Here is a 27,462-nt window from a genome sequence, read left to right on the forward strand (position 1 = left end):
GGCTGGCCCAACAGGTTGGGTCTGAAAGTCAGCGGACATTCCACCTTTTTGAGACAAAGAAAACACTGATTCCAGGCCAGCAGTTGATGAGTCACAACCACAGCAGATGCGCCTTGGGGCCTGGCAACAGCTCAGTCCCGACGCAGCCAAAGCGAATCTCCAGCCAATCATGGCTTGGATCAAAGTGACAGACGGGTCAGGCGCCCAACCACGTTAAAAAACAAAAATGAATAAATAAAAATCCGAGCAGTTCCAAGTTGCTCTGTAAGACCTTCGGTCGGTGTCGCGTTCTGGGTGTGTGGGAGTGTGTAGTGTGTTTAGGTAAGGTCTTAGCCAGAGAAAACAGTGCAGACTGAAGGCCTTTAGTGCCCGGGGGTTTTCTATAGGCCCGGATAAAGGTCAGCAGGGCCAGGAGACACTCCGCACACTGAACCCAGCGACCTGACTGCAATACCGACATCCTCATCAGATAAAAAGAGTTCTGTGTTTGCTGCAACAGCGAGAAAAATGTACATATAACTAAAATATATCATCTGCTTGCAACATCTTCTCCTATAAAAAGAAAAGGAATTAAAGCAAGTACCAACAAATGTCTATATTCAGTGATTTAACCACAGAAACTGTAACAGACAAATCAGTGTCCCAGAGGCAACATCGCCCCTTTACCCTCCACATTTATAAAACTCAAATAACTGGACTGCAGTACGTGTGGTCAGTCTGTGCATGTACGAACAAAACCTGCATCAGAGGAGACGCTTTTAAACTTGACAAAGTAGCGTGTGAGCAGGGGTCAACGAGGGCTGCAACTAACGATTATTTCAATGATCGGTCGTTTATTTTCTCAATTGATTAGATGTTTGGTCTATGAAATGTCCAAAAATGGTGGAAAATGTTGAGCATTGTCTCCCAAAGCCCAAGATGACATCCATAACAGTCCATAACGCAAACTGGGATCAGAACATTTAGATTTTTTTCTTAAAAAATAATGAATAATGAATCGATAATAAACATAGTTAATTCATAATTATTTTTCTGTTGATTGACTAATCAATTAATTGACTAATCGTTGCAGCTCTAAAGTGAATCTTTTTTGAAAAATCATCTGTCTAGAAAGTATTCACACCTCCTCTCTGCAGGACACTTTAGGTATAAACACAGTGCAATAAACACCAATGCCATTTCCAGATGACACGTTTTGAGTCACTCAGTGGACTTTGGAGATCTGCCTTAGACTACAAAGTATGTTTCCTTGTTTTCTGTAGTGGTGCCTTAAAGGACTGTCAAATGTGGATCTCCTAAAACACCCCGCCTACCATGTTATGCCAGCAATAAGGAAGAGCAGACACTAAAATATCATACTACTAAATATTCTAAAAATACCAGCATATTTGGAAGAAACTAATTACATGATACGAGGCTGAATATTGCGCTGTGGAATTAGACACAACGATCGGCAGCTCTGACTTGAGTGTAGCCGTGCAGCTCTCGGTAAGTTTGCAGTGATCGACATAAGTGACTCCGGTGCACACTGGTGCGATATATCCAGACTCCATGAAGAAAAACATTCTGTAAATCAAAATAAGCCTCAGTAAAGAGTCTTTGCTAAACAAAGCAAAACATGCCAGTAGAATCAGTCAGTCTGATTGGACCGGACTCTCGCAATGCATTCTGGTTGTTGTAGGATTCCTCCTTAAGAGCGGTATGGGGAAACAACCTTTTTTTCAGTTTTTTCTAGTCATAGGGCACAAAAATAATTGCACCTTTCTACTACATAGGTGACCTAGTTCTAAGAAATCATCACATTCACAGTGGTGAATTTTCCCTTTAAGGCCTTGAGGCCTCCGTCTCTTTCTCTCTTTGCCTGTGGGCTCTCTTTCTCCCTGGCTTGATCTCTTTGCTCTGCATTCCTGTAGGGGAAGGGCTGCATGCAAACACATGCCATCGCTCTCTGCACACACATCATGGCTAAACAAAGAAGAGATGAGGAGAGCTGAGGAGAAAGAGCAACATGAAATGTGAACTAAAGGAGGTCAAGAGCAGGAGATGCAAGAGGTGTAGCTCTCAGTTTGGTTTGAGCTGGCTTATCTTGTTTGGGAGGTAGACGTGCACTTCAACAGCAAACATATTAGGGTTCAACGTTATGCTTCATTTCACAGCAGAAATGGCACAAAGCGAAAAAATACTTGCTGCCTAATTGCCACTGCGTTCATAATCCAATTAGGAGTCAAGATGGTTTGGATTTCGAAATGTTAAAAATGTTTCTGCATACTTTCTGGCACTGGAGCGGTTCCAGAAAGAACGTTAGCAAGTATGTTTGAAAGATGGGAGGCCATGTTCTGACTGGTTTATGACTGAAGGAAGAGAGGGCTTTAGCAAGATGGAAGACAGGAGATGAGAAATACCAGACTCATGTTCCAGACGTTTATAAATCACCATCTCCATGGATACTGCTTAGATTAAGCGCTATCATATCAGCGGGAATGGGCCAGAATGGAATATGAAGAGGAGAGAAGGATGAAATGGGAGAAGGCGATGGAAGAAGAGGCGGAAGTGAGAAGGAAGGAGTTAGATAATTAAGTTAGAAGGGGTGAAGAGAGGGCAACGGAGGAGAAGGGAAGCGAAAAACAGAAGAGAAAAAGGAGAGTGAATGAGTTTAATAGCAGAACTCGGAGAGGAGTGAAAGAGTTTGGCTCAGAGTGGGAGGTTGTCACAGCATGCCCTGGCTGCCCGCTGCACTCCTCCTCCCTACATTCCTTAACAGGGGAGAGTCTCTATCTATCCCATAATTCGCCACCTGGGCAGTCAACACCTGTCTGTCAAGCGTAAGAGCACGCACACACACACTCGCACACACAGATACTTAATCACGTACCTGTATGCCCCGAGGCTCAGTTACAAGGTCAGCTATGATATAATTGTCATTGAACTGTCAGAAGCGGCGAGGTCACGGATTAGCGGTCAAGGTGGGAGACGGGCAGGTGAGTTAGCTGACCTGTGGAATGACCTGTGACACGCCGCCGCATCACAGGTGTTCATAGCACGGCCAGAATGTGACTCTATCCTCAGGCCTGCAGGTAAAAGGGGGAATGGTAATGAGGCTTTCTGTCCTGCTAATGGCTGCAGGTCTGTGGCAGGGTCACTCCATCAGTGTCATGAGATTAATCACATGACAAAAGGGGCTGAGGCACAAAGGCAGTGTGAGGAAGTGGGTGCGCTGCGCTCCGATAACGACTGAACTGTCCTACAAGAGAGAGGCAAAGGAACTCACCCCTCCGAGATAGAAAGGTAGAAAGAGATGAACAGAATTTGAGTACAGCTTATATTCTGTGCATATAGCGTTTCAACTGATAGCTCTAATGATATATGAGTTATTAGACTTGCACATAAAAAAGAAGTTTGTGCATGTGTTACACTCTGTGCTTTGTTGGAGGAAACAGAAAAGGTTCCCAAAAACTACACATCTTCCCAGAACTCTAATAAAGCTCAGAAAGGAAAAGAATGCAGCTTTTCCTGGGAAGAATATGATAACCTTGGCACTGAGGCGCATACACACACACACACACACACACACACACACACACACACACACACACACACACACACACACACACACACACACACACACACACACACTCTAAATTTGCTGATCTGCCTACATTCCCAACTGCAGATAAAATTCAGAACATTTCTCAACCAAACCATAACATTACCTACAGATACACCTCCAGTGTAACACAGCAGTGCGTAGGGGTGGTTTGGCTGTAGCGCTGGACATGTGAGAAAGGAACATTCCTCCTTTTACACACACACACACACACACACACACGCGCACACACACACAAAAACAGCAACACTGCCACCTGCTGGCAAAAAATGTAGGTGTGCTCAATTTTCACATAAGTTAAGTGAAGTCAAATATGAAACCTTTTGATAGATGAAAAGCAGCCAGCGTAGACACAATTAGAGCTCTGTTGTCTTTTGTACCATTGAGTAAAATAAAAAAGCGGAGACTAGTCTATATCACCACGTACAGTATCCACCCTTGGATAAGGCCTCTGAGTACAGACACTGTCTGAAACTTACACAACCTCACAGCTACACAGTTTTCCATTTCGCTTTTCCATTCCAGTTTTTATGATAAGGGTGTGGATGCTAAGATGTGTGTGTGTGTGCACTTTTTGTGACACTTGAAACCGAACCAGGATTATGCTGACGCTATGGACGTCTGCATCCTTTGAAGACTGTGAAACTTACTTTCTACTGCTTGTGGAACGTAAAAGAAGGTAAAGAGTAAAAAATAAAATACTGAACAAGGAGAGGTGTTTGGGGGCAAGAAGAGGGGAGTTTGTGACGTAAAGGAGAGGCGTAAAGGAGAAAAGGGGGAGAGCTGTGGTCAAACATATGCTACTGTTTGCTCAGGAGCACAAGAGGCAGTGTGTGTGTGTGTAGGAGTGGTAGAGAATGAGGTGGAGGGGGGCTGAAAGGAGGAGAAAGATCGTCATGGAATACAGGATAGATGGAGTAAGAGAAGAGGAGGTGGCGGGAAAAAGGATTGGGGTAGCGCCCATGTTTGCACAGGATGTGTGTGCATGTGGGGTGGAGCATGATGGGGCTTCAGGGTGAACAGAGCTCTCTTTTCATGGTCCTGAAAATAAAAAAAAAAAAACAAAAAACAACAAAACCAGATTGACAGAATGTAAAACACTCACACTGTACAGCAGCTCCGGCGGGCCGCCCAAACCCATCTAACACTCTACTACAAAATAGGTGACAGCACAGTTAAGCCATGAGCAGGCTCTCGGGGAGGACCAAAGCACACAAAAACAGCTCTGAAGGGACTGTTAGTGAGTCTTAAAAGCAAATGATGCAGAGATAAAGAGGAGGGTGTGGGGTTCATGCACAGAATTCGGGTGGCTTTCTGTTTTCTGCTCCAAGGCTGTGCATGCCTGCCCCGATCCAGCTCATTAACTCCTAAGTGAGGGCATTTAGTCACAGACTCCCTACCAAGGGGAATGTGAATGCATGTAACCTATTACTGTTCCCAGAACTGACAGAGATTTGAACATAAAGAGTATGGCCGAGCTGTCTAAAATGTACAGAATGTTCCTTTAACGAAGAAACTTAAGCTAGAAGAACCAAACCAATCACCGCAGCGGGGAATGAGTGACAGATCGATGTTGAGAAGACGTCTCCGCTTGAGTGACTGTGTCGGCATATTCTACATATCATTCTCCGGCTTAAACAGAGCGTGGCCAATCAAACGAGGCAAATATGTGAAAAATGTTTAAAATCGTCACCCTGAATCTACACCAAAGAGGGCATCACGTCAGCAGATATGATAATGATTTCAAAACCCCCTGATAGGATCAACATGTTGCCTCAAGGGCACAAATCGCATTAGTCCGCTTCTCAACACACGCCAATCTGTTTCTAGGTATATTACATAACTTGTGCAGCCAGTCCACATTCTCTGAAGAGATACAAACAATAACAAACAGGGATGAAAGATAAAAAGGAGAGGTTTGGGGGGACCCCTGTTCCCGAGGGAAAGGTCTCCATTTCCTGCTTCGGCAGACACGGAGCACAACTCAACCAGACTGTGTGGCGTGTGAACTAACGGCAATGCTGGCGTTTGATTTGTTGTTTTGCCCTGACCGATACCCTGTTTGCTCTTTAACCCTGAGATCATGGAACGAACTGACCAGGTCTAAAGTCTCTGAGCTGGAGCTACTGAGGAACAGAAAGTTGTAGAGATTTATGCTTCCTTTTTGCTTCCTCTCAGAGTACAGAAGCCTAATTCCAATTTAAATGATTTTCTACTAAATCATTTATAACGTTTTGTTTCTGAAACAATTAAATTCAAATGTTTTCATTGCTAAATTTATATATATGAATGTTGTAATTCAGTTTAAATTGTAATATATTAAGTTTTAAGGGTACATAAACAGACATAGGTTTGTCTATAAAATGTGAGAAAGTAGTGAAAAATGTCCATTAAAGATTCTTAGAGCTCATGGTGACATTTTCAAATGTCTTGATTTATCTGTTTAAGATATTCAGTTTACTATCATGTATGACACAGAAAAGCTTTAAATTCTCACATTCAAGAAGCTGCAACCAGCAAAGTTCTTGCTTAAAGAATTACTAAAATGATTATTTGATTGTCGAAACAGTCAATCGAATGATCGACTAATCAATCAGTTCAGCTCAAGCAGCTCAAATGTTGGTATTTAGGGTTTTGACAAGGTTTAGCTTACAGTATACTGTACAATAATTAATATTCATTGTCTTAAAAGTAATTTCTTGTAAGGTCAGACTGGATGATAACATAAAAAACAATCTTTTGTCTATCTGCATACAGAAAAGACGTTTGATTAACTTTCATTTGCCTCTTCAGCTAATGAACTGATAAATCCTCAAAGATGAAACATCAGATAAGTTGCTCATCTCCTATGTTGGCCTCCTTCCAACGTCAGACTTCCTTTGAATCTTCAGCTCTCCGAATGACGTGAGCTTCTGAGAAAACGCTCACGTCCCTGCACAGTTACACTCTTGTTTCTAACGCTGTTCTCCACAGATGTGAGCGTGCGAACATTATGTATCAGTCAGTGTGTTTTGTACAGTAGCTTATCTATCTCGGGCAGCATCACTGGAGTCATCGCAGCAGCAGAAGGTCTCTGAGTGTCTAAACAGCCAGTACACATCTGCTGCTCTGCTTATCACAACAACCGCACGGTCAAACACAGAGAACAAGGACATTTTCAGAGAAGAGTACAGCCAGTACCTCCCTGCCCACACACACAAACACACACAAACACACACCACCCCTGAGTGGTGCGTTTGAAAAATTCATTAGTGCTGCTTACACATTCACAAAATTATGATCAAGTACGCTCACTTATTATCTTTTACCCATTTTAAAACATGTGCCTTCATTGTCTATTCATTTCTATTCAAAGAGTGATGACTCGGCGAGAAAAACAGATTAAAAAGACAAGAAAATAAAAACTGCTTTAGTGTTGGAGGGTGTTAGTTTACCCAGAAAACTAAAAGGAAAAGCAAAAAAAACAAGAGAAACAAAATGAAATTCAACCCCACCCGCTGATGACTAGACGAGATCTCGCCACCATCTGACAGCAGAGGAAACTCTGGTCCATTGTGTGAGTCTGATTAACCCAGGGAGTGGATCAAGGTGTAGGAAGTGGTCACACCCAAAAAAAAAGTGAAGGAAGCCAACAGATTAAGAAACCAAAAACCAAGCTGGTGGAAAATATGAGCAAGTCAAGGCTGCCTGTAGGAAGTTCTGGTAAAGTGCGCGCGCGTGCCTCAGTGTGCAATTCAACCTCTAATCGGCTTAGAGGTGTACGGAGCACCTACGTTAATGCGAGTGTGTGGCAAGAAGCAACACCTCTTCTGCCCAGAGAGGAAGTCTGATCTCTCCAAGGAAGATTCTTGGAAGAAAGGCAGGCATGGAACATGATTTAACCACCGGCACCGCCTCTCATCTACCCATAACAACAACAACAACAACAACACTGCCGCCAACAGCAACAACTCAAAAAACAAGAGGTAGTGATGGTTAGCCCACCACATAGTCCCATAACACAGACTGGTGACAACAAATGTGTGCCGAGGGCTTTTATTTTTATTTTTTATTTTTAGTAGAAGATGTGTCCCACCCAAAGACTTGTTTTCTGGCAATTAGCTATGACAGGAGATGATGTAGGGGTGTCGCTAAATATTAGTCTCTTGAGGCTAATCAGGAGGAAAAACACGGTGTGTACATGTTCGGCACAGGTGCCGGATGTGTTGTTGTGGTAAAACACGGCGACGGCGTCCTGTTTAGCGGCCACTACAGAGGAAAGGGCTGGACTTAGGGGTGGGTGGGGGGGGGGGTGGGGGGTGGGAGGGACTTGAAGACAAAGAGAAATTGCAGCAAACATTATGGAAATTCCTGGACAAAGCCACGCATGTTTTGCTCCTTAAGGGCATTGCTGAGATGACAGTGAAACCACAACGAAGCCCTGCCCTTTGTCACGGACTGGCAGAGAGGAAATGCATACCACGATTCCTCACACAGGGAAAACAATACCGTTATGTGTACATACAGACTGACTCTTTCTCCCTTTTTTTTTTTATACATCTTCACTGACACATATGGCACCGAACAAAAAGCGTGCCTGTCGTCTACAGATGGTGTGTCAATGAGGGAGGGAAGGAAGTGGGCGGAGGCAGCTGCTGTCGGTGTCAGAATGGGAAAATAAAAGAGAGACAGATAGAAAGGAGACACTAGAAAGGTCAAATCAATAGGTGTCCTTGGAGCAGTGAGAGAGAAAGAGAGAGAGGAGGGACGCAAGCCCCTCCACTGCTGCAGCGCGTCGCCGGTTTACTGACGAGCGCTGGCGTTCACATTTTTCCTCCACCCTCCGCAGATGCATCACATCCTGTGGTAAAGGATGAGCTGGGGTGAGAACAATCTAATCCGATCCTTTTATGAGCAGATGAGATCAGCAGCTCTGAACACCATAAAGTTCAGTATGTGTGTGCTTGAGTGTGTGTCTCCTGGGCGAGGGGATTCAGGTGTAAACATGCCTCTGATAGGCTGGGAGTAGAGAAGTAACTGGCTCCCACCTGGGATGATGAGCTTATGCGGTGACATCATCCCTTTACGAGGAGGATGAGAGGCTGCTGGTGCTGTGTGCACATCTGTCTACAGCACAAAAGACTTTAAAAAAAAATGCTTCGACTAAAACACATAACAGGATGGCAGAGGAGCCAATGATACAGAAAAGGGTATTTAAGGTTAGTCAATGTTTGGCCCACAGCCTCCGGGCGCTGTAAGTGAACATAATAAATGTAACAGACGTCAGCTCAGAATATGCTGGAGTCAGCACTCTGCAGCATCTCTGCTCGCTCCCGAGCAGCCTCCTCACCACAGCTACTCCCTGATTAAATATAGTCTCACAAGGACAGAGTTCGATGTGTGCGTGTGACGCATGAATCTGAACATGACGTGGATCCAGCTGTGCTGCTCAGGTGTGAAATCTGACAATCTGCACATAATACAGTTGCATCTCTGGAGGCCACTTAAAACTTTTCTTGTCCATTTTTTCTCATCTTCCTCGTCAGTCTATCCTTGGTAACAGCGCCATGTCAGATGGTAGATAACTGAAACAAATGAGGGGGCACAGCTGCCAAAGGCACTGCAGCACAGAGGCAATTACACAGCTATGCAGGCAAGTGTGTGTGTGTGTGTGTGTGTGTGTGTGTGTGTGTGTGTGTGTTTTAGTTCAAGACAGGGAGTGCATACGGAAGACTTACCGACTCACCACCACCTTCTCTATTCAATTAGACTGCACCAGACCACCCCTCCCTCTCACTCTCGCCTGGGACAAACTCCATAAACAGGAAGTGAGGCGCCCAGGCACTTCCTGTCTCACTTGAAATGGGCCTCTTGTTCCCAGAGGCGGTGCAGAGAAGCCGTGGGCTGCTGCAACAACTGTTACAACCACTTTCTCTGCCACCTTCACAGCACAGAGACAGCTCCAGGCAGGCCTGTTGTTTTCATACTGAATTCTGTCTAACTCTTTTCCTGCCACCTGACCGACCAACAAACTGAGCCAAACACAATGAAGCCATTATCCACTTGCCAATGGGGCCACCAAGCAGCTGTAATGAGTTTTTCCATGCCTACAGGGCACCTGTTGCCACACACAGACAACTCTTACTCTGCTACACTGCATGTAATATTTGTCTGATTAGTACAGATAGGACGTTTTCAACATGCATTGCGATACAGGGTGTATTCAGAGTCACCTCTCTGAATCTGTTTAACATCTTTTTTTTTTTTTGTTTGTTTTTCAGCTGATGAAAAACAAAATTAAGTTGTTTCAGTAACAAAGAAGCTGCACAGAGGTCTAGTGTGTGTTTGTTTAGGCGTGTGCGCGTCTGCGTGTGCATGTGTGCTGACTGTGTGGATCTAAATGCGGAGGTGAGGTTAGTGCAAGGCCATCTCTTTTCTCCTTCTCCTGAGCCAGCAGGACGAGGCTGCTCCTGAAAACACACACACACATACACACACACAAACACAGTGTCTGTGTTATGCAACTGGCCCTGTGTGTGAGGTCTGCTCTCCGCAGTGACTGGAGGGCAGGTGAAAGCAGAGAAGGACAGTCAGTCAAGTCAAGACTGACCAGCCAGTGTCCCTCCATCTGAGTCTAATGTAACACTTATGTCCTCACTGGATCTAGTTCCGTTTTACACATAAACTCAGACACCTCGAACAAGGTTTATCTGTTTAAGATTGTCTGCAATAAAAACAGACAGAGGAACTCATTCGAGCTCAAATCAGAGGGAAAAGGCAGATTTTGTTTCTGGGTATCCACCAAAGACTGATATCATGAGAGATTATTTAGAACTGGTGACGGAAATTCGGTGACAAAATAACTTCAAAGCTTACTTGTGGAAGTTGGTCTTTGTCTATCAGTGTCTACAGTTTGAGTGCAGCAAGCTCCGCTGAATCCTGCTGGTTGATTTTGGACTGCACGCCCCATTGGTTTGGGTGGAGTGAAGTATGATAAACACAAGTTTAGTTTAGGGGGGTTCAACAGTAACAAGAACTGGTTTATACAGATTTAAAATTTAGCAGATCAATATTTTTCCTAGAGTCCTTTCTTAGAAGTAGAATTTCAACAGACCATCAAATCTTCATTTTAAAATTAATGGCTGAACTTGTTTAGTTAAATGTCTAGGCTTTTTCCTCCAGCCAGAATGACAGAGAAGCTCTATTGTACATTGCAAGCGCCACAGGAAATAATGCTATCCAACTCCTTCAGGCGAAGGCTTTTAATAGATAATGATTACATGAGATTTCTATGCGCTAATTGTAGCTACAGCCCAACACATTGACTAAACTTTGTTCAAATGCCGTAGCATATTAGCTCAATTCAATTCAGGCCCGTCTGAGTGACGGGCAGCCACGCGAGAGGAAGTCTGCTGGGCTGAGGGGGTTTGTTGGTGGAGAAAAGTGTGTCCTTGTTGAGCTGCATGTCTCTGCTCTGTGGAAGCAGCCAGGCCTGCCAAAGATAGCCTAATGGCAAACAGTATGGCCTGCTCCGCTAATAACAACACACACACACACACACACACACACACACAGTATGATGATACAGTCAGAACTATTGTTCCACAGCACAAATTAAATGTACCAACTGATCCACTGTGAGCAATGTGACTGAGCCTCCAGGTCTGAATGTGCCTGCTTTCCAGCAACACATCAACAATACATCATACGGGTACAGAAACATTCAACCTCATAACTAAGAAGAAAATTTGATTTTCTGTTTCACGCTGCAATTCTGTATGGTGAAATGACTACCACAACTTAAACTTTTGACGTTATTGTAAGGGGGGAGAAAGAGAAAAAGCAAAGGCAGAAAAATTGACTAGAGCTGAATAAGAACTTGACCCGGGATTCAACTGTGGTACTGTTTCTGCCTCAGGGCTGTTTTGTTGGAAGAGAAGCTGGAAAATCGACCCTGTGAAAGTATGTGTGTGTGTGTTTGTGCGAATGCGTTCACGTGACAATGTACATGCATAACAGTAAAGGGGATCTTTAGATAACTTTCAGTGGTGTCACAAGGACAACAATGTAAACCAAGAAGGTCAAACTACAAAGCTTGATTACTTTGTTTCAGCTGCACTTTAATTCATGCAAAGCTGATCAGAATAGGAAAGAGGAAAAACTATTTTCTGCCTTGTAGGGCCACATTTACATTTTTATTTATTTATTGTCAGATAAAGAATTCACATTATTTTCACCAGTCTCTACGTTGCACCACAGAACTACACTCTTAAATCCTGACCTGACTGCTTAATCTGTTAACAAGCAGCAAACACATGAGATTAAAACACAGTGTCACAACTCACAACATATATTAAACAATATTATCCCCTTTCCATTGCCAAAGAGTACCTGGAAGGTCAAAAGCTATATCTTTGATTTTTATTTTAAGTAGACTTCTTAAAAAAGATGCCAAATAATTTTATATGGTGTGTTTACAAGCATGTGATCAGACAAAATTCTTCTAATAATCTTCTTTACTGATTATTAATGCATTTTTAGGCTAAATATACACCCAACTGTTGAATTTGTTGACTCTCAGAAGCACTTAGTGAGGTGTATCCTGCTTCTTTTGAAGTTCAATCGAGTATAAAACATCAAGTCTTTGCTTCAGACTGCTCAAGAACATAATAGCCAGGCTGAGAAATGAAGGTCAAGTCCATTTTATTTGACTCTACGTCATACGATGACAGATTGTTCAATCGCCCCACTTTAAACAGGATGATCAACATTAGAGCTGACACTGTTTGACGGAGTCCTGGCAGCCAGTTTCTTCTGCACACAATGCTACTGTTGAAAGCTGAAACACCGGAGCCCAGGGGACGGGGGGCTGGCCTGGGCCGAGGTCAACGAGGACCTGTTCAGATGGGTGTGCCTTCAAAAAAAACACATCAATCAAGCCGAATAACATCACCACCGAGCCGTCTGATTGGCTGACAAAGACGCCGAGGGAGAGGAAATGCTAAAAATAGACGTGACGGCCCATTTTGTCTTAATGAGCTCCAGGTCCCTCCCCTGCCTTGATCATGACTGGGGGAAAACAGAATATAAGGCTCCTGTGTGTGTTTTACCAAAGCCTACAGTATATAACACATGTGGAGCCGCAGAAAATACATTTGACACACACACACACGCACACGCACACGTATAGAGGGAAGGCTGTTATTCATACTAAGAGTAGCAGTGAAGTGTAAACAAAGTTCTGAATCACAGCAAGGCCTAATCGAATGCAGCTGTGGTGAGCGTATGTGTGTGTATGTGTGTGTGCGCGTTAGTTAAAGCTACAATTTTACCCTCACCATCAAAAAGCTCCTTAGAGAACCAGAAAGTTATATTTAGACTTTATACAGCAGTTAAGGCAGACTCAGGCTAGCTAACCCCACAACCACAAGAGAGGGGAACCAGATCCTTTCTGCTCCGGCTGCCAGAGAGCCTAACCTAAATCATCTTACCCTTTCTACTTAGCACAATAGCCCGCTGTATGAGTGCCAGTAAGTCAGTCCGATTTTAAAACAAACAGGACGGACTCTCCAACACATGATGAGCGGTGCCAGGACTATCTGGAGGGAACTGATTTCAAAGTAAATTCAGTAAACAGAGAAAAAAAAAAAAAGAAGAAAAGTCTGATAAGAAGTTCAATGCTGTGCAAACAACAAAAAACAGAAAAGTCATCCCTGCCCCCTTGTTAAGGGAACACTGTGTCCAAACAAACACTGCTGCACAGCTGAGGGGCACGCAGGAGGAGGAGAGGACTGACCAGGAGCCATCTGGGCTGCATGCCATTTTTCTAAACTAGTCTTAACCTACTGTAACAAACCAGCAATGTCTAACAATCCTCCTCTTCGATATAGGGGACTGGCCATGTGCCATCACTGTCCCCTATGTCCTCAACTCCCTCCCTCCATCCTCCTTCTCCTCCTCCCCCCTCCCACAAGTCAAGATAACCTGCGTCTGACTTCAGCAGAATCTCTGCCTGCTACAGCAGCACTGTCCTCAAATGTCTCCTCCAAACCGCAGCACAATAACAGAGAGAGAAAGAGAGGAAGGGGAGAGGGAGTGGGGGAAGGGGGGGTTAGGGGGGTGGGGGATTAGACGGGGAAGTTATTGACAGCCTGAAAATTTAGGTTGAAGAATCCTGAAAAGCCTGCTATGATCCCAACAACAACAACAACAGTAAAGAGGAGGGAAAGGTTAACGAAGAGCAGTGACTTAGTTAACTACCTATAGAAGAAGCAGTCGCAGCACACCAGAACCCCCATCCAGTCGGCAGTGAAGCAGAGGCTCGGGGTGACGAGGCTCCGACCCACAGCACCCTTCCTCCCTTTCACCTCTCCCCGTCTGCGCTCGTCTCCAGCAAAACTCGGCTACAGGTGCAGCAGGGCAGAGGCTCCCAGCTCCAGCATAACACCTTGTGTAATCATACAGCTGCCGAGACGGCCTTCGACTTTAACGCAGGTCACGCGGGACGGGCGGATGGATGGATGGATGGATGCATGCATGCGAGGCCATCCAAGCGAGTCAGCCGCAGAGAAATACACTTTCAAAACAAAATCATTCACAAAACCAGCCTCACTTCTTTGAGCATGTTTCTCTCTCCCTTCCAACTACTGCAACTGCCTGCCTCTCTTTCACACTCTTGCTCTCTCTCTCTCTCTCTCTTCCTCTCTCTCCCTCCCTACCTCCCTCTCTCCCTCTCCCTCTCTCTCTCTCTTTCGCTTACTGGCTCCCACTTGAAAGGCGGGAAGATTAGCTTGGCAAACAGAGTCCCATAAACAAACTGCTGACTGCTGGGCAGCACAGGGTGGACTGCAGGGAGAGAGAGTGAGAGATGGACAGAGACACAGCAATCGAGAGGGAGGAAACAATCCCTGAGAGGCAGCAATCTCAGCTATCTGTATACATCCTAAACAAGGGCTAAACATCCTATCTCCACCCATCGCTCACAGACCAAACACACATGCTGTTTGGTTAATCTCAGTCAAATCCTGTCACAACTGTCTGGAAAGTTAATCAGTGCAGCAAGTTGACGGCCTCCTCACGCTTTTACACATTAAATGATATGCAATCGAGTTATAACAGAGGATGGACAACTGCCAAATCTGAGGAGGGGACCCGACACGTGCATGAACACGCAGCACAGGACGGCACGTACGCAGTTTCGTGCACGTTTACAATAACCGTGACTCTTCATTCACACAAATGATGCAGAGGTACTGGATGGGAGGGGCTAGCGCTGTGACAAGCCCCCAGGAAGTGAGCCAATCACTGCAGAGTGCTCAGTCTGTGATGTGGGCAAATAAGGTGAAGGACACGGGAGTGAATTATGGGCCTCGTTACATCTCTCCCTCTCTCTCTCATCCCCGCAGCATTCGATAAGAGCAATCACTTTCCGTTGCCCTCTGCTATTCGCTTTACACATCAAAACACACAGACAGAAATGCACGGTTTGAAGTACTGCAGTGGTCAGGTGGAGAGATCTCTGTGTGTGTGTGTGTGTGTTGCTGTAAGTGAAGGCTGCAATCATCGACAGACACCGACACAGGATTGACCGAGTGTGACGAAGGCAGACGCTACCGCTGAATGCTGATGCCCGATGTCAAACAGGACAACGCCGCTCTGCTCAGAAAACAAATCACTGCAGCCTGCCAAGAAAAAGACTGAGACAACAGAGGCAGAAGCGACAGTCACCTTCAGAAGACGGCAGTTATGTAACAACCACAGGGGGACGGTTCAGCTTTTTCGCTGAATAGTGAGGTGGATTTAACAGTAACCAGAGATAGTAGAGATTTTCACCAGCAGCTAACCCAGCTCCACAAAACTTCATACAACACTGCGACTCCCCCTCGCTCCTCCTCCTGCTCCTCCTGCTGCTGCTACTTCTTTCTGCTCCTGTTCTTTTGAGATAAAAAAGATAACAAAGAAAAACCGCAGCAGCCCAGCGAAGCACTTTTACATCCAATGACGTCATCCCTCCACCTCCTCCTCCTCCTCCTCCTGCTCCCTGGAGTCCTGTCACCAGGAGCTGCAGCTAACATGCCTCCTCTTTCATTGTTTAATTACCTCATCCCTCTCACCTGCACGCACACACACACACACACACACACACTTTTCTTGCACACTAAGTGAAAACAGAAGGGGAGGAGGGGTACAAACGGCGATAACATTGTTCTCGCATTTTTGGCTGTGTGATGAGGTGGGTGTTTGAGCTCATTAGCTCCCTTTTTGTTTCGGTACCTTAAAGTCAGGATGTGGGTTTTGTGTGTGTGTGTGTGTGTGTGTGTGAGAGAGAAATACAGCGGAAGGCCATGGTACCCTGCAACGAGGCAAAAGAGGAAAAGGAGTGCCAGAGAGGAAAAGCCTAAGGAGTGAAACTGCCATTAAATCAACTGTCACTTTCAACAATGTGAGCAAGTTCTTATGGGTCTGTGTGAGTGTACTTCCTCAAACTTTCGGGCCTTATCGTATAATCCAGACAAACAATAAAAGCAAGGCATCCGGCGTAACAGTAACATGGACTGAAATCAACTGTTCAGCGAGACAAAGAAAGTATTTCTCTTATAAACTTATGACTTGGAGAGATAAAACAATGAGGAGAGAGATAGAGACAGAAAGGCGGGGAAAGACCCAACTCGTGACTGGGTTTAGAAATGCCGGGATATGAATAGGGGCCGTTGCAATCATGTCAACGGGAAAGTGGGTTAGGGGGGGAGAGGGCCAAACGCGCATTGTGCACATCATTCGCACTGCAACACACACATTACACAAACACACATACATAAGTTGCTAGGTGATGGGAGCACGAGAAGGGGTATTTCTGTGCAGGATAAGGAGGGGCTCTAGTTAAGGATAAGAGAGAGAAAAACAAAGTGGGAAGTGACTGTGTCACTCTTTTCCTGAACGGTAGGGAGATAACAAAAGAGAGAGCCCCCCCCCTTGCCTCTCTTAAACCAAGACAGACAGGTTTCACACAGACTGAACTACACGTGGATGCCACATTGGTGGACCCTGGGCACCCTGGAAAGGAAGAGACATATTATCAACCTCTGATCGGCCATAATCAACAGCGAAAAGAGCGTTTTACATGCAGCCTGTCATTAAAACTAAAAAAAGACAGTGACTTTACATTAAATGTAGCCTCAAACGACTTCGACATCCTTTACAATACAGCTCTCAGTGGTCCCACTGCAGCTCATGTGTGCAGAATATTGCTAGTGCTGCAATAAAAAAGTAAGTCTCCTCTAGTAATATTAAAGCGTTATTGTAGGATATTAAAGAAATACCATAAAGTGCAATAATGAGACTATAAAGTCGCTGACACAGTGAGCCTCTAGGGAAATATCACAGAGAAAGTGAACTGATTTATGGGAGAAGCATATAAGAAAACGTGCTGTGCCCCTCCCTCCTCTTCCTCCTTCTTCTCCTCCTCCTCCTCTCCATATGGATAACACATTAACAAGTTACCGCTCTTCACATGCAGCAGCCTCTTACCTATTTAACGTATAGGACCCGTTCCTTTTAAACCTCATCCTGGACGACAGGAAGCGGATAAAGAAATCCAGAATTGACGACGTTTCAAGCTTTTTGTCGCACCTCGAAAAGAAACAAACCCCACCGTGTGTCTCTGTGGACGGCTGCAGAAGAAACAAACGCGGAACAATAAGCGAGTTTGCTGTCCTCTTCTCACTATTCAACACCTTTCTCCCGGTTTATCGTTTCTTCCCAAACCTCCTCCTCCTCCTCCTCCTCCACCTCCTCCTCCTCCTCCGGTGCCCCCCCCTCTTGATTCAGTTTCCGTGGGGCAGGGTTAACGAGTCTTCAGGCGTTTCGATTAAAACAAAAAGAGAGCTCGTCTCGGTGATATGAGTGCAGTCCGGAGCAGTGCAAGTTGGTGATATTAACGCAGTCTGGATGAGGATGTGGCTGCTTTGTGTCCACAGCCTCGCTGACGTAAACAACCACGTTTTTTACTCGCCCCGAAAAAAAAAACTCCCAGATGAAACTTGAACCTTTCCTTTCAGTATGTTCAATTCTGCATCCCGTCCTCCTTATGTCTCCACTCGGAGACACAAAAACCTCACTAAAGCAATGTTTAAATATAAAAAAATCATTCAAAAGAAATGGACAAGCCGGCGGTCTTTTATGAAAAATGGTTATCGATGCGAGTCAGTCTCCCTCTCTCCCCATTCACGGTCCTGTGTGGAGGCTCTCATGTTTCAGCGTTTCCTATCCGAGCTGCTATATATATATATAGATATATATACATACACACACACATTTATACTCCTCCATAGGCTGAACACAAACCAGACTGCACAACCCCAACACAGCTCTTGTCAACGCCTGAAGGGTGAGACAGATTTGAGGCTAAGAATAGGGCTGAGGATCCATTAATGCCATTTAAATCCAAAGTAGCCCTTCCGCGTCTATGTGTGTGTCTTTGTAATGGACACACACACACACACACACACACACACACAACTTTCACATTTCATGCTTTAACTCCCAGAGCAAGATTAGGGCTGACACACACTTTAATTTGACTAATCATCAGCACATATAACTTTATCAAACTGGTGTAGATTATAAAAGGACACAATTTAAAGAAGAAAAGGGAATGCTTTTCTGAAATTACACTTTTTAGATAATTTCAACTGATTATACAAGTGTTTGCCTAGTAATGATGACAAACTGGATGTCCGCCTGCTTAATCTGCCGCTATATCACCAATGAAGTCTTCACCTCACACCAGGTGCTGCTGTGAGCGTTAAGACCATGTGATTTATAACAATGACCGATGATCAGGATGAACACAAACTGGTCTGATCTCTTAAAGGACCAGTGTGCAGGATTTGACATCTAGTGGTGAGGCTGCAGATTGCAACAAACTGATAACCCCTCCCCTTCAAACGTGTAGGAGAACCTACGGTGGCCCCAAAAGTCACAAGAGACGCAAAATGTCCTCTCTAGGGCCAGCGTTTGGTTTGTCCATTCTGAGCTACTGTAGAAACATGGTGGGCTCCATGGAAGAGGACCCACTCTCTATGTAGATATAAAGGGCTCATTCTAAGGTAATGAAAAGACAACAATTCTTAGTTTCAGTAATTAAAATATACTTATGAATATTATATTCCATTTCTACCAGTATATCCCCCTAAATCTTACACACTGGTCCTTTAACACATCCATGGTGAACACTGACTGGCTAGTCACTAATATCCGTGCTATGCAGCATTTTCAGCATCCTCTCTGACAAACACAGAGTGACAACTGAGTCAGTTGCAGGAATGTTAAACTGTGTGAGAAAACAACAGGCAGAATAACTCAAAGTGACTTTGACCAGACAAAGAGGTGACATTGGAATGACTTTACAATGATAAAGTGTGATTTTTATCACCACACCCAGCCAGCCGTCTTCCCTCTAGCTAGCCTCAGTGGTGAATATGCATGCCCTCAGGGAAGAAAGCTGGTTGCCCCTGCTGGATCATCTTCACACCACTGCATGTGTGTACACTACAAACAGCTAAGTGGGTGCTCTTGTTTAGTCAAGTTTGGATTTGTATGATAATGGATTAAAATAAAAAGTTGGTTCAGTGGAGTTGGAGAGGAGAGAAGATGGATGGATGGAGAGAAAGGGAGAGTGGGAATATGTTGAGCAGAGGGCCAAGACCACAAAGACTGAAAAATGGAAAGAACAGATGTGCTTTTCTTACAGTCAAATGAAGAAGCTTTGGGGAAAGGAAGACGACATGCAAACGAGGGTCCTAAACTGGATTAAAATCCAGGATGATGTTTATGGTTACATGTAATGTGTTGTAGTTACTTAAGTCACTCAAGTCACTTGAAGATAAGTTCAAAATTGGGCAATTTTCCATTGCAAATTAGCATTTAAAGCTTCAAAATTATATATTATAGATTAATTAAAGGACAAATAATGCTTTTCTGCATTATCTACGTGCGAATATCGAGTTCAAAGAATCCTGAACACCATGTCAAATAAAAAATAAATAAATAAAAAAAAAAATCACTCATAAAATAAAACATCTCATTAATTTCTTAATAATTTATTTTTGTGGATTAAAACAGGGAGAAATACAAAGTGATGAATCCAGGCGAGCGTTAAGTTTAAAGGGGCCATATTATGAAAAAATCACTTTTTCAGTGCTTGTGTTCATGTATTTGGGTCTCTAACACACAAACTGCAAAATAAAACTACCTAGTTTGGTGTGGGCTAACTTGTTCTGTAGTCATGTGATGTGATATGATTCAACAAGCCATTCAGATTTGATGCTCCTTCTTACTTCACATGGGGCGAAGCTAGGCTAAGCTAAGCTAACGCTAGCTAGCGAAAAATTTGCACGCATCACATGGTTGGACACAGTATGTAGATATCCATATGTATAAACAATACCGTCGCTGTCATATTTATGCCTTTAGATGACGTTATTTTGAGTGTGGATGGAGCAGCTACAATATTAGCATAGCTCTGATCAATCTGAACTCCATTCAGAAAACCAGCATTTTAAAAGTTGTTTGCTTGTAGTCTTGCAGACAGACCTGACAAAGCATGAATTGAGGCTTTTTACAAATTGACATCGTGGTTCCTTTTAATCCATTTATTGCAAATAAATCACAGCAAAATCTAAGTTTATTCACACTCAAACCTGCTGTTCTGAAAAGGGCTGTTTAGACAGGATGAAAAGGCTGCTGAAGTGCTTGATCCTTATGGTATTCTGACCAAAGCATGTCCGAAACGTTTTATTAAGACCCCAGGGAACTGTGTTAACTTGTGGAAAAGGAGTATAATATGGCTCCTTTAAGAGCATTCAGGGTTATTCAGCATTACATCATGGGAGTGCGGTGCAGCATCTGTTATGTGTGTGTGTGTGTGTGATTCCTCCACTCCCGCAAAGCACTCAGGGTTGGTTTCAATGGCTCCGAGCTCGTTTATTACAGTAAGAGCAGCCTGGCACCAGAACTGCTGATCAATCGGACCGCTGCTGCTCAGTCAGTCACTGCAGAGTTGCACAACAGCCACTGGAGGAGGAAGATGATGGAGGGGAGAGGAAGAGGGTTAACAGAAGATGAGAGCACTCTGTAGGGTGCAGGACAAAGATATAGGTGGCTCGGATTAATGGGAGGAAAAGAGGGTGAGGACTGCAGACCACAGAAGCACAATTAGCCTGAGCTTTATTGATGCAGTTCAAAACAACCCCCCTCCCTTCCTTTTCCTCCTCCTATTCAGTCTCAATCCATTCCTCTTTCCTGCTCTTATTCATTGCCTCCACCTTAACTGCCCCTGATTTTATTGCTCTCTTTGCAGCCCCTTCATTAAGCTAATTTGTGCTTTCTTCCCTCTTTCGCAACCCTTATTTCTATGCATACCTCCCTCGCATCATGAGCCCTCTTTCCCCCCCCCCTTTCTTCTCCCCTTCTGTCCATCTAGCTCAATCCCTTCCCTTCCTGGTGCATGTTGTGCAAGAATGATGTGAACTTTTGTGTGTGTGTGTGTGTGTGTCCATGCATACTAATGGCATTAAAAATGCCAGTCAGTGCCGTCTCTTTTTCTACAGCCACAAGGAAGGAGCAGCAGATTTTGTCTGAAGGTGTTGATACCAAGGATAACATAAAATACCTAGAAACAGCCTCTTTTCTCTGCCTCGTTCCCCCGGTGATAGGGAAGCTTCCAGAAAACAGTCATCGCTCACTGACTGCTGTGGTATAGCCCATGGCCCCTCCACTCCTACACAGGCTTTCCAGGAATACATTGCACAGAGGCAAATGCTGGCTGGTCCTCAGTGCTTTTGCACACACACACACACACACACATTTTTGTGGCTACAGCAACTCAAGTGTATGTATGAGAAGAGACGCCAGATTTTCTGTGTGCCAACTTCCCCAGTACAGAGGTGATACCGACAGTAAACACATACACTCTCACACACACACACTACACTCGCTGCTGTTATGCCAAAATGAGATGAGTCTTATGAAACCACAGACATGTGTTTATTACGCAATTTAATGTACATAGAGTCCTGCTGCCAAGCATCAAGAACATACTGTTTCTCTCTCTCTCACACACACGCAGTGGGTACACCATAAATATGCTTCAGCACAGACAAACAAACACACACTGAGCACAGTTAGAGGTATATGTGAGCTGGGGCCAGGCCAAGGGGTGCAGTATGAAAGGGCCTATATATAAGGCCAGGCTGGGCGACGCCAGGAGTCGGTCAGTCTGTCTGTGTCCGTCTTTCACATACAGCTTGGACTAAACACTATAACTCACCTTTTACAACTGTCTGAGTGTTTCTGTCTCTCTGTTTGTCCAATTAGTCGTTCTACAGGCTACTGTTGCTCACCACAAAACTGAAATAGCAATACTAGCATCTCAGGATGTGGGTATTAACGAAAGTTAAGTGTGAAATAATGGGCCGAAGGTACACTGATGTTGACATTCTCTCAAATGTCTCCCGGATGCCCCCAAAAGGCACATGTTATGTCTGAGTATTTCTGGGCTCTGCACCCAGTCCGTGTTATCTTTCTATATCTAGACAGCTTTGGTTTCGATTCTAATTACACCTGAGGAAATGAAATGCAACCTTACCCACAGACTGATCACTGCTCAGGCATTTCCAAAAATGGATGGGTATCGAGACCCGGTACTAAATTGGTACCAGTTCCTGACTGGTCAGTACCAAAATATTGATAAGCTCCTGGAGAAACGGTGCTGCTGTCGGTATTATGTAATGTTAATTCATTCCAACATAGTTGGCATTTTCAAATTCCTAACCATCCCCTAATGATGATGAAGCTGCCGGTGTCAGGCAATTATGTTTGACGAACATAACTGCGGTTTTACATTCTGTGCTCTAGAGTCATGGCTGGCAGGGCAAAATGTTTAAAAGTGTGGGCTCACTTCATTAAATTTAATGAAAATGCAGCTAAATGCAATATATGTAAAAAGGTAGTTGCGTGTAAAGGGGGTAACGTCCTAAGTGCAGCCTCCCAGCTCCGATGCTGATGGGATTAGCAAAACTAAAAATTCGACTGTCTCAACCTCGTCAAGTCTAGGTAACACTTCTTATCGTTATAAAAATAAGTTTGAAGTTATTAACTCAGGACACAGTTAGCATCGGGTTTAAACACCTCTAATTTATGTTCGTAAATAATCTCATAGAAAACGTCAGTCAAGCAGCAGCCACAGCTTCATCAGTGGATAGAAGTCAGACACTCAAGTCAAACACGTTCTCCACCGCTAGACGAGGGAAATGACACAGGAAAAAACAGCAGAATGTCACATGGCTGTCACATAATTTATTGTGAAAGATTTATAGCCTCTCACTACAGTGGAGTCCAGATGGTTTAGGTATGCTCATTAGCAAATAGCTAGCATAGCATAAATCACTAACTGCTAGGTAGCCTAAGTTTGAACTTAGCCATCCGGACAACCAGACATAATTTTTTTTTTACAATTTAACTTTTAATTTCTGCAAAAAGTAATAATAAAATAACTTGAATCTGTTCACACCTTTTTATGTCTTTATTTTTTGTATCAAATTATGTAGAGTAGTATCAATAAGAGTATGAATACGTATTGGTATCAATAAGCAGTATTAGTATCGATAAAATCCTTCCATCCCAAGTCCAGTGTGTGAAGCTCTGAGGTAGCTCTGGAAAACCATCTGAAGTACAAAAGAAAAAAGGTACCATGTGATTTTATTAACTATGGTTATTTTGCAGCTTGCAGCATTTTACGAGGAGACTGTTGGATGTTTTTAAGTATTTCTTTCAATATCGGATCAGGGGACGTCTGGTAGCTGAGTGGTTAAGACTCATAACATATAAACTGAATTGTCATCCCCTATATTTTCTATATCTCCGCTGTCACTATCAAAAGAAGGCAAAATGGCCAACAATATCTTTATTATTTGAAAAACCCTGTGTGCCTCAAGTGGAGAGTAGTAAGACTTCTGGGACATAAAAAACAGATATATTATAAAAAGAAATTATGCTTATTTTTAATCACTTTTCTTCAAAATTTGACTTTTTTCTCATGTTATTCTGAATGGCTTTTAGACTATCTGCCTCACTTAATAAAGAATCAAATGTTACAAGCTGAAAAGAGAAATCTATCCATTGTTTGAACTGTTCACCACTCTCCACTTCAATCTTGTGGCAGTGACACTGCTTCATGTTAAGGGCTCACATACCAAAGTGGAGGTGAGTAGACCACTGATACGGAGAACTGTTGAGAATAGTGAGACTATGATGCCACCTACTGCTGACCAGGAATAATGCACAACCCATGTGGAATAAACATTCTTTCTCTTGGGCTGCTGTGTCAAGTAAGTCGTGCTTAGGGGGTGAGGAGCAGTGATGAGAGAGAGGCAGCAGGCAGAGGTGTGGGCCGTCACTGATGTCCTGCTGACTGGTATGCGGTCTGGTATTGCTGGAATGTGAACAAATAAGTGATGGAAGGGAGGAGGCGAGGATAGAAGATTTATTTTAAAAAAAAAAAGGATCAAAAGAGACAAGGCGAAGAGGCAGAAGGAGAGCAGCGCTGATGCTTCAGTGACATCTGGTATTGCTGGTATGTGAAAAACACTGAGAGCATGTAATGAATGGAGGGAGACACGGAGACACAAGGCTGCTCTTGCTGTTGGTGGTAACAAAACCACTGGAGTGAGTTGTTAGCTCTGAAAATGTAAGGTTATAAGAACACATTTAGAAGTGTCTGGGTTTTTTTGCTCAAAGCGTACCTTCAGTGAGGAAAAATAAATACTAGTGAGAAGTTTCAAATTGGTGGAAAACGAAAATGTAAAAAAAATTCCCCCAAGAAGAATAAAAGAGCGTGCCTCAGTGCAGAGAATAACAGAAAGAACTATTGATCTCTGTGTCTGCCTCTGGCTGGTGGTGGACTGGTGTTGCTGGTTTAATGCTGCAGCCGCTTGATTCAGTCATGTGATACTGGACTGGAAAGAGCCGACAGAGCCCTGTGCACACTGGGAAGGCCTGCGAGCCATGATTATGCAACGAGATCTGATTTCATGCTCATTGGATCTCTCTCTATTTCTCTCTCCCATCTCCTCTCTTGTTCTTCCTCTTTCTATTCTTCCACACTCTTTCTACTTTCTCCTCAAGCCACCTCGGAGTTTCTTCTACATCGCTTTTCCTTTTGAACTGCTTCCTCTATCTTGTCATTCATATGACACACACACACACAGCTGAATACTCAGCACCCTCCCCTGGAAAAAAGGGAACTCGTGTGACCTGCTAAAAATCAATATGATTGACCAAAGTTACTCAACTGCTGACAGGTTAGCATTTTTCTCAGTTTCCTGCTCACTGGAAATTCATGTGGACTGGAGATGTGCCGCCCTCTTGTGGTATAAAGAGACATTACATCTAAATTATGTCATCAGTAACCTACTGGTTTCTCCTGCAGTAAATCTAGTATTGTTGGTTGAGTTTTGAGTGTTGAAGATATTAAATAGTAGCAGTAGAAACACAGTTCATTGTTGTGATGCTTTTCTCTTTCAATGTCTATCACAAGCTTTTAAAAACACATCAGGATATTAGGTTCAAGGACATTTCAATGACATTCAAGGTCTTATTTGTTGATTTCTGAGACACACAAGTGGTACAATATCACAGAGGCCTGACTGTTTTACTCATCATTAAAAATGTGGCTAAAAGTCAATACAGACAGTATATTTTATTTTTTGACACCAGCAAAGATTCAATTTTCAAGGCATGCAGAAACTCTGGTATCAGTGGACTGATGTTTTTTTTTTTACTTCCATTTCTAACACTTAAAAAAAAAAACTGCCAATCAACAAATATCCTCAGGGATGCACATGACAGATTGCATGAAAGTCAGCAATAGATTCAGTGGAGATTTTTAATTACTTACAACTAAATATAACATGTTATTAACATCAGAGAGATCATTTAAGCCATTTTAGGGCAGCCTTGACAAAAAAAAATCACTGTGACCAAAACATCCTAAAAAAAATTTCTGCAGAGTCATACCCTCAAATGACATGTAGAAAAAAAAGCATGACAAACATGATTTATACTGATTTCTCAACTATTTGCAGCAGTGTTAACATGACCCATCATTCAAGACTGGACCTGCAGCTTGATAGCAGCAAAAGATAGATAAATGCGCCTTGTGTTATTAAAATTCCTTTTAATGTATTCAAATCTTCAGACTCAGGGATGTGTGAAAACATCACAGAAAAACGTGCATCCAGCAAATGGAGCATGTCCTGGCTGTAGTTTTGCCCTGAGCAGCTGGTGCTAAAAAAAGGCCTTGCCCAGGTAGCTAATCCCCACACGGTTCCTTACTTCCACGAATACTTGCACGTACACACTCACTCACTCACACACACACACTGCTGAAGTGTGGACTCCCACAGCTGCCAGTGGTTATGTAACAGCTGGTATGTGCAGTGATGTGTACATTATGCAGCCTCTGTGCAGTCCAGAGCTCTGAACAGTCCAGTGACCTCTAACCACCTTTGACTACAGCGTCTCACCTTTCAGCCGTTAGAGATGCTATCCAGATAGATCCTCTAATATAGCAGCTTCAGTAAAGGTCTCGCTGTAATATAAGGCTAGGGGTAAGTAATATGGCAAGGTCAGCTGCTCCGAGCCACGCAGAGAGGAGGCACAATGAAGAATTTATGTGTGTTATTAAAGTTTATAGGCTCAGATAGAAAGACTGGATAAGAAAACTGTCTCGAAAAAAAGCATTAGAAGGAGAAATCCGCCTTAAATCACGCTGACTGTTTACAGCTTTTGGAGATGTTTTGTGCATTTTTTGACCCTTTTTGTTACTTGAGTGTTATTTATTATTCCTGATGACTGGCCAAATAAAAACACTGCATGGCACGACATCACGTCGATTTCTCAGGGGCCACTTCACTGCATTGTCGAATTAACAAATATGAAATATGGCAGATGACTCAAAGGCTAATTAAGCCTCACAGATATCACAACGCTGACAGAGAGGGGACACATCAACTGAGCGAGACAGAGGAGACCGCAAGACGGAGAAAGACACGTGCACTTAGAGACGGAGCTCACATTGCTTCTTTCTGATAAAGCGACCAGAGCGACGGACGCCCAGCGGGAGCGCCGCATGAGGAAAGCAGCACTTCCTGTGTTTGTGCATCTCGCTGTTTGCTTTCCCTTCAGTGTAACGAGTGACGACGACTTCCTGCGAGCTCCTGCACCAGACTCCCCCCGGCCTGGCGGAGAGGCAGAACAATGAAGAGGAAAGGAGAGCGCGTTACAGCACAGGGTGGGGCAGGGAGGGAGATTAAGGAGCAACACACACACACACACACACACACACACACACACACACACACACACACACACACGCACGCACACACACAAAGCAAAACATGAGGTCATATGCAAACAGAGGCACGGATACAGGTGTACATGAAGACACACACACACCCAGGTCGAACAAGCGGAGGCATACATGCAGTCAGAGCACAGATAACATGAAAAAAAAGGAAAGGAAAGAGACCTTAAAAAAAGACAAGATAGGCAGGAAAACAAAATGTGAACTGAGAACTGAAATTTTCCAACAGCCCACAGCAATCAGCTTATCATACCGAGACTTATGACCTACAAAAACTTTGCTTCCTTCTTTCAGTCAGTGTCAGAGTCCAACAAACCTCGCTGTAAAAAATATCAAGCAGCAGGATGCGACAAGGCTAAAATTTCTTTAAAATTAGGTGACTAATTCACAACGGGGCAGCTACCACCTCACAGAGGTTACATGAAATCCTGAGTGATTATGAGAAATGTCCCATCTG

General features: G+C 43.8%; 1 protein-coding gene across 3 annotated transcripts in view; it reads right to left on the bottom strand.

The window, feature by feature from the left end:
- The window catches only part of mob2a (MOB kinase activator 2a), a 65,292-nt gene that overhangs the window by 20,839 nt on the left and 16,991 nt on the right, over positions 1-27,462 (bottom strand). The window contains exon 1 of one of the 3 annotated variants that reach the window (XM_044356707.1): positions 17,111-17,346. The exons of 1 other annotated variant lie outside the window; for it this stretch is intronic. In XM_044356707.1, the coding sequence (XP_044212642.1) occupies positions 17,111-17,148 (38 nt within the window). In that variant the 5' untranslated portion in view covers positions 17,149-17,346. Of the gene's footprint in view, positions 1-13,843; positions 14,223-17,110; positions 17,347-27,462 lie in introns of those variants that run through there. One more of the 3 variants, XM_044356706.1, reaches the window with a different exon arrangement.

The sequence above is a fragment of the Thunnus albacares genome, chromosome 7 (assembly GCF_914725855.1).
Source record: "Thunnus albacares chromosome 7, fThuAlb1.1, whole genome shotgun sequence".
NCBI classification, from domain to species: domain Eukaryota; kingdom Metazoa; phylum Chordata; class Actinopteri; order Scombriformes; family Scombridae; genus Thunnus; species Thunnus albacares.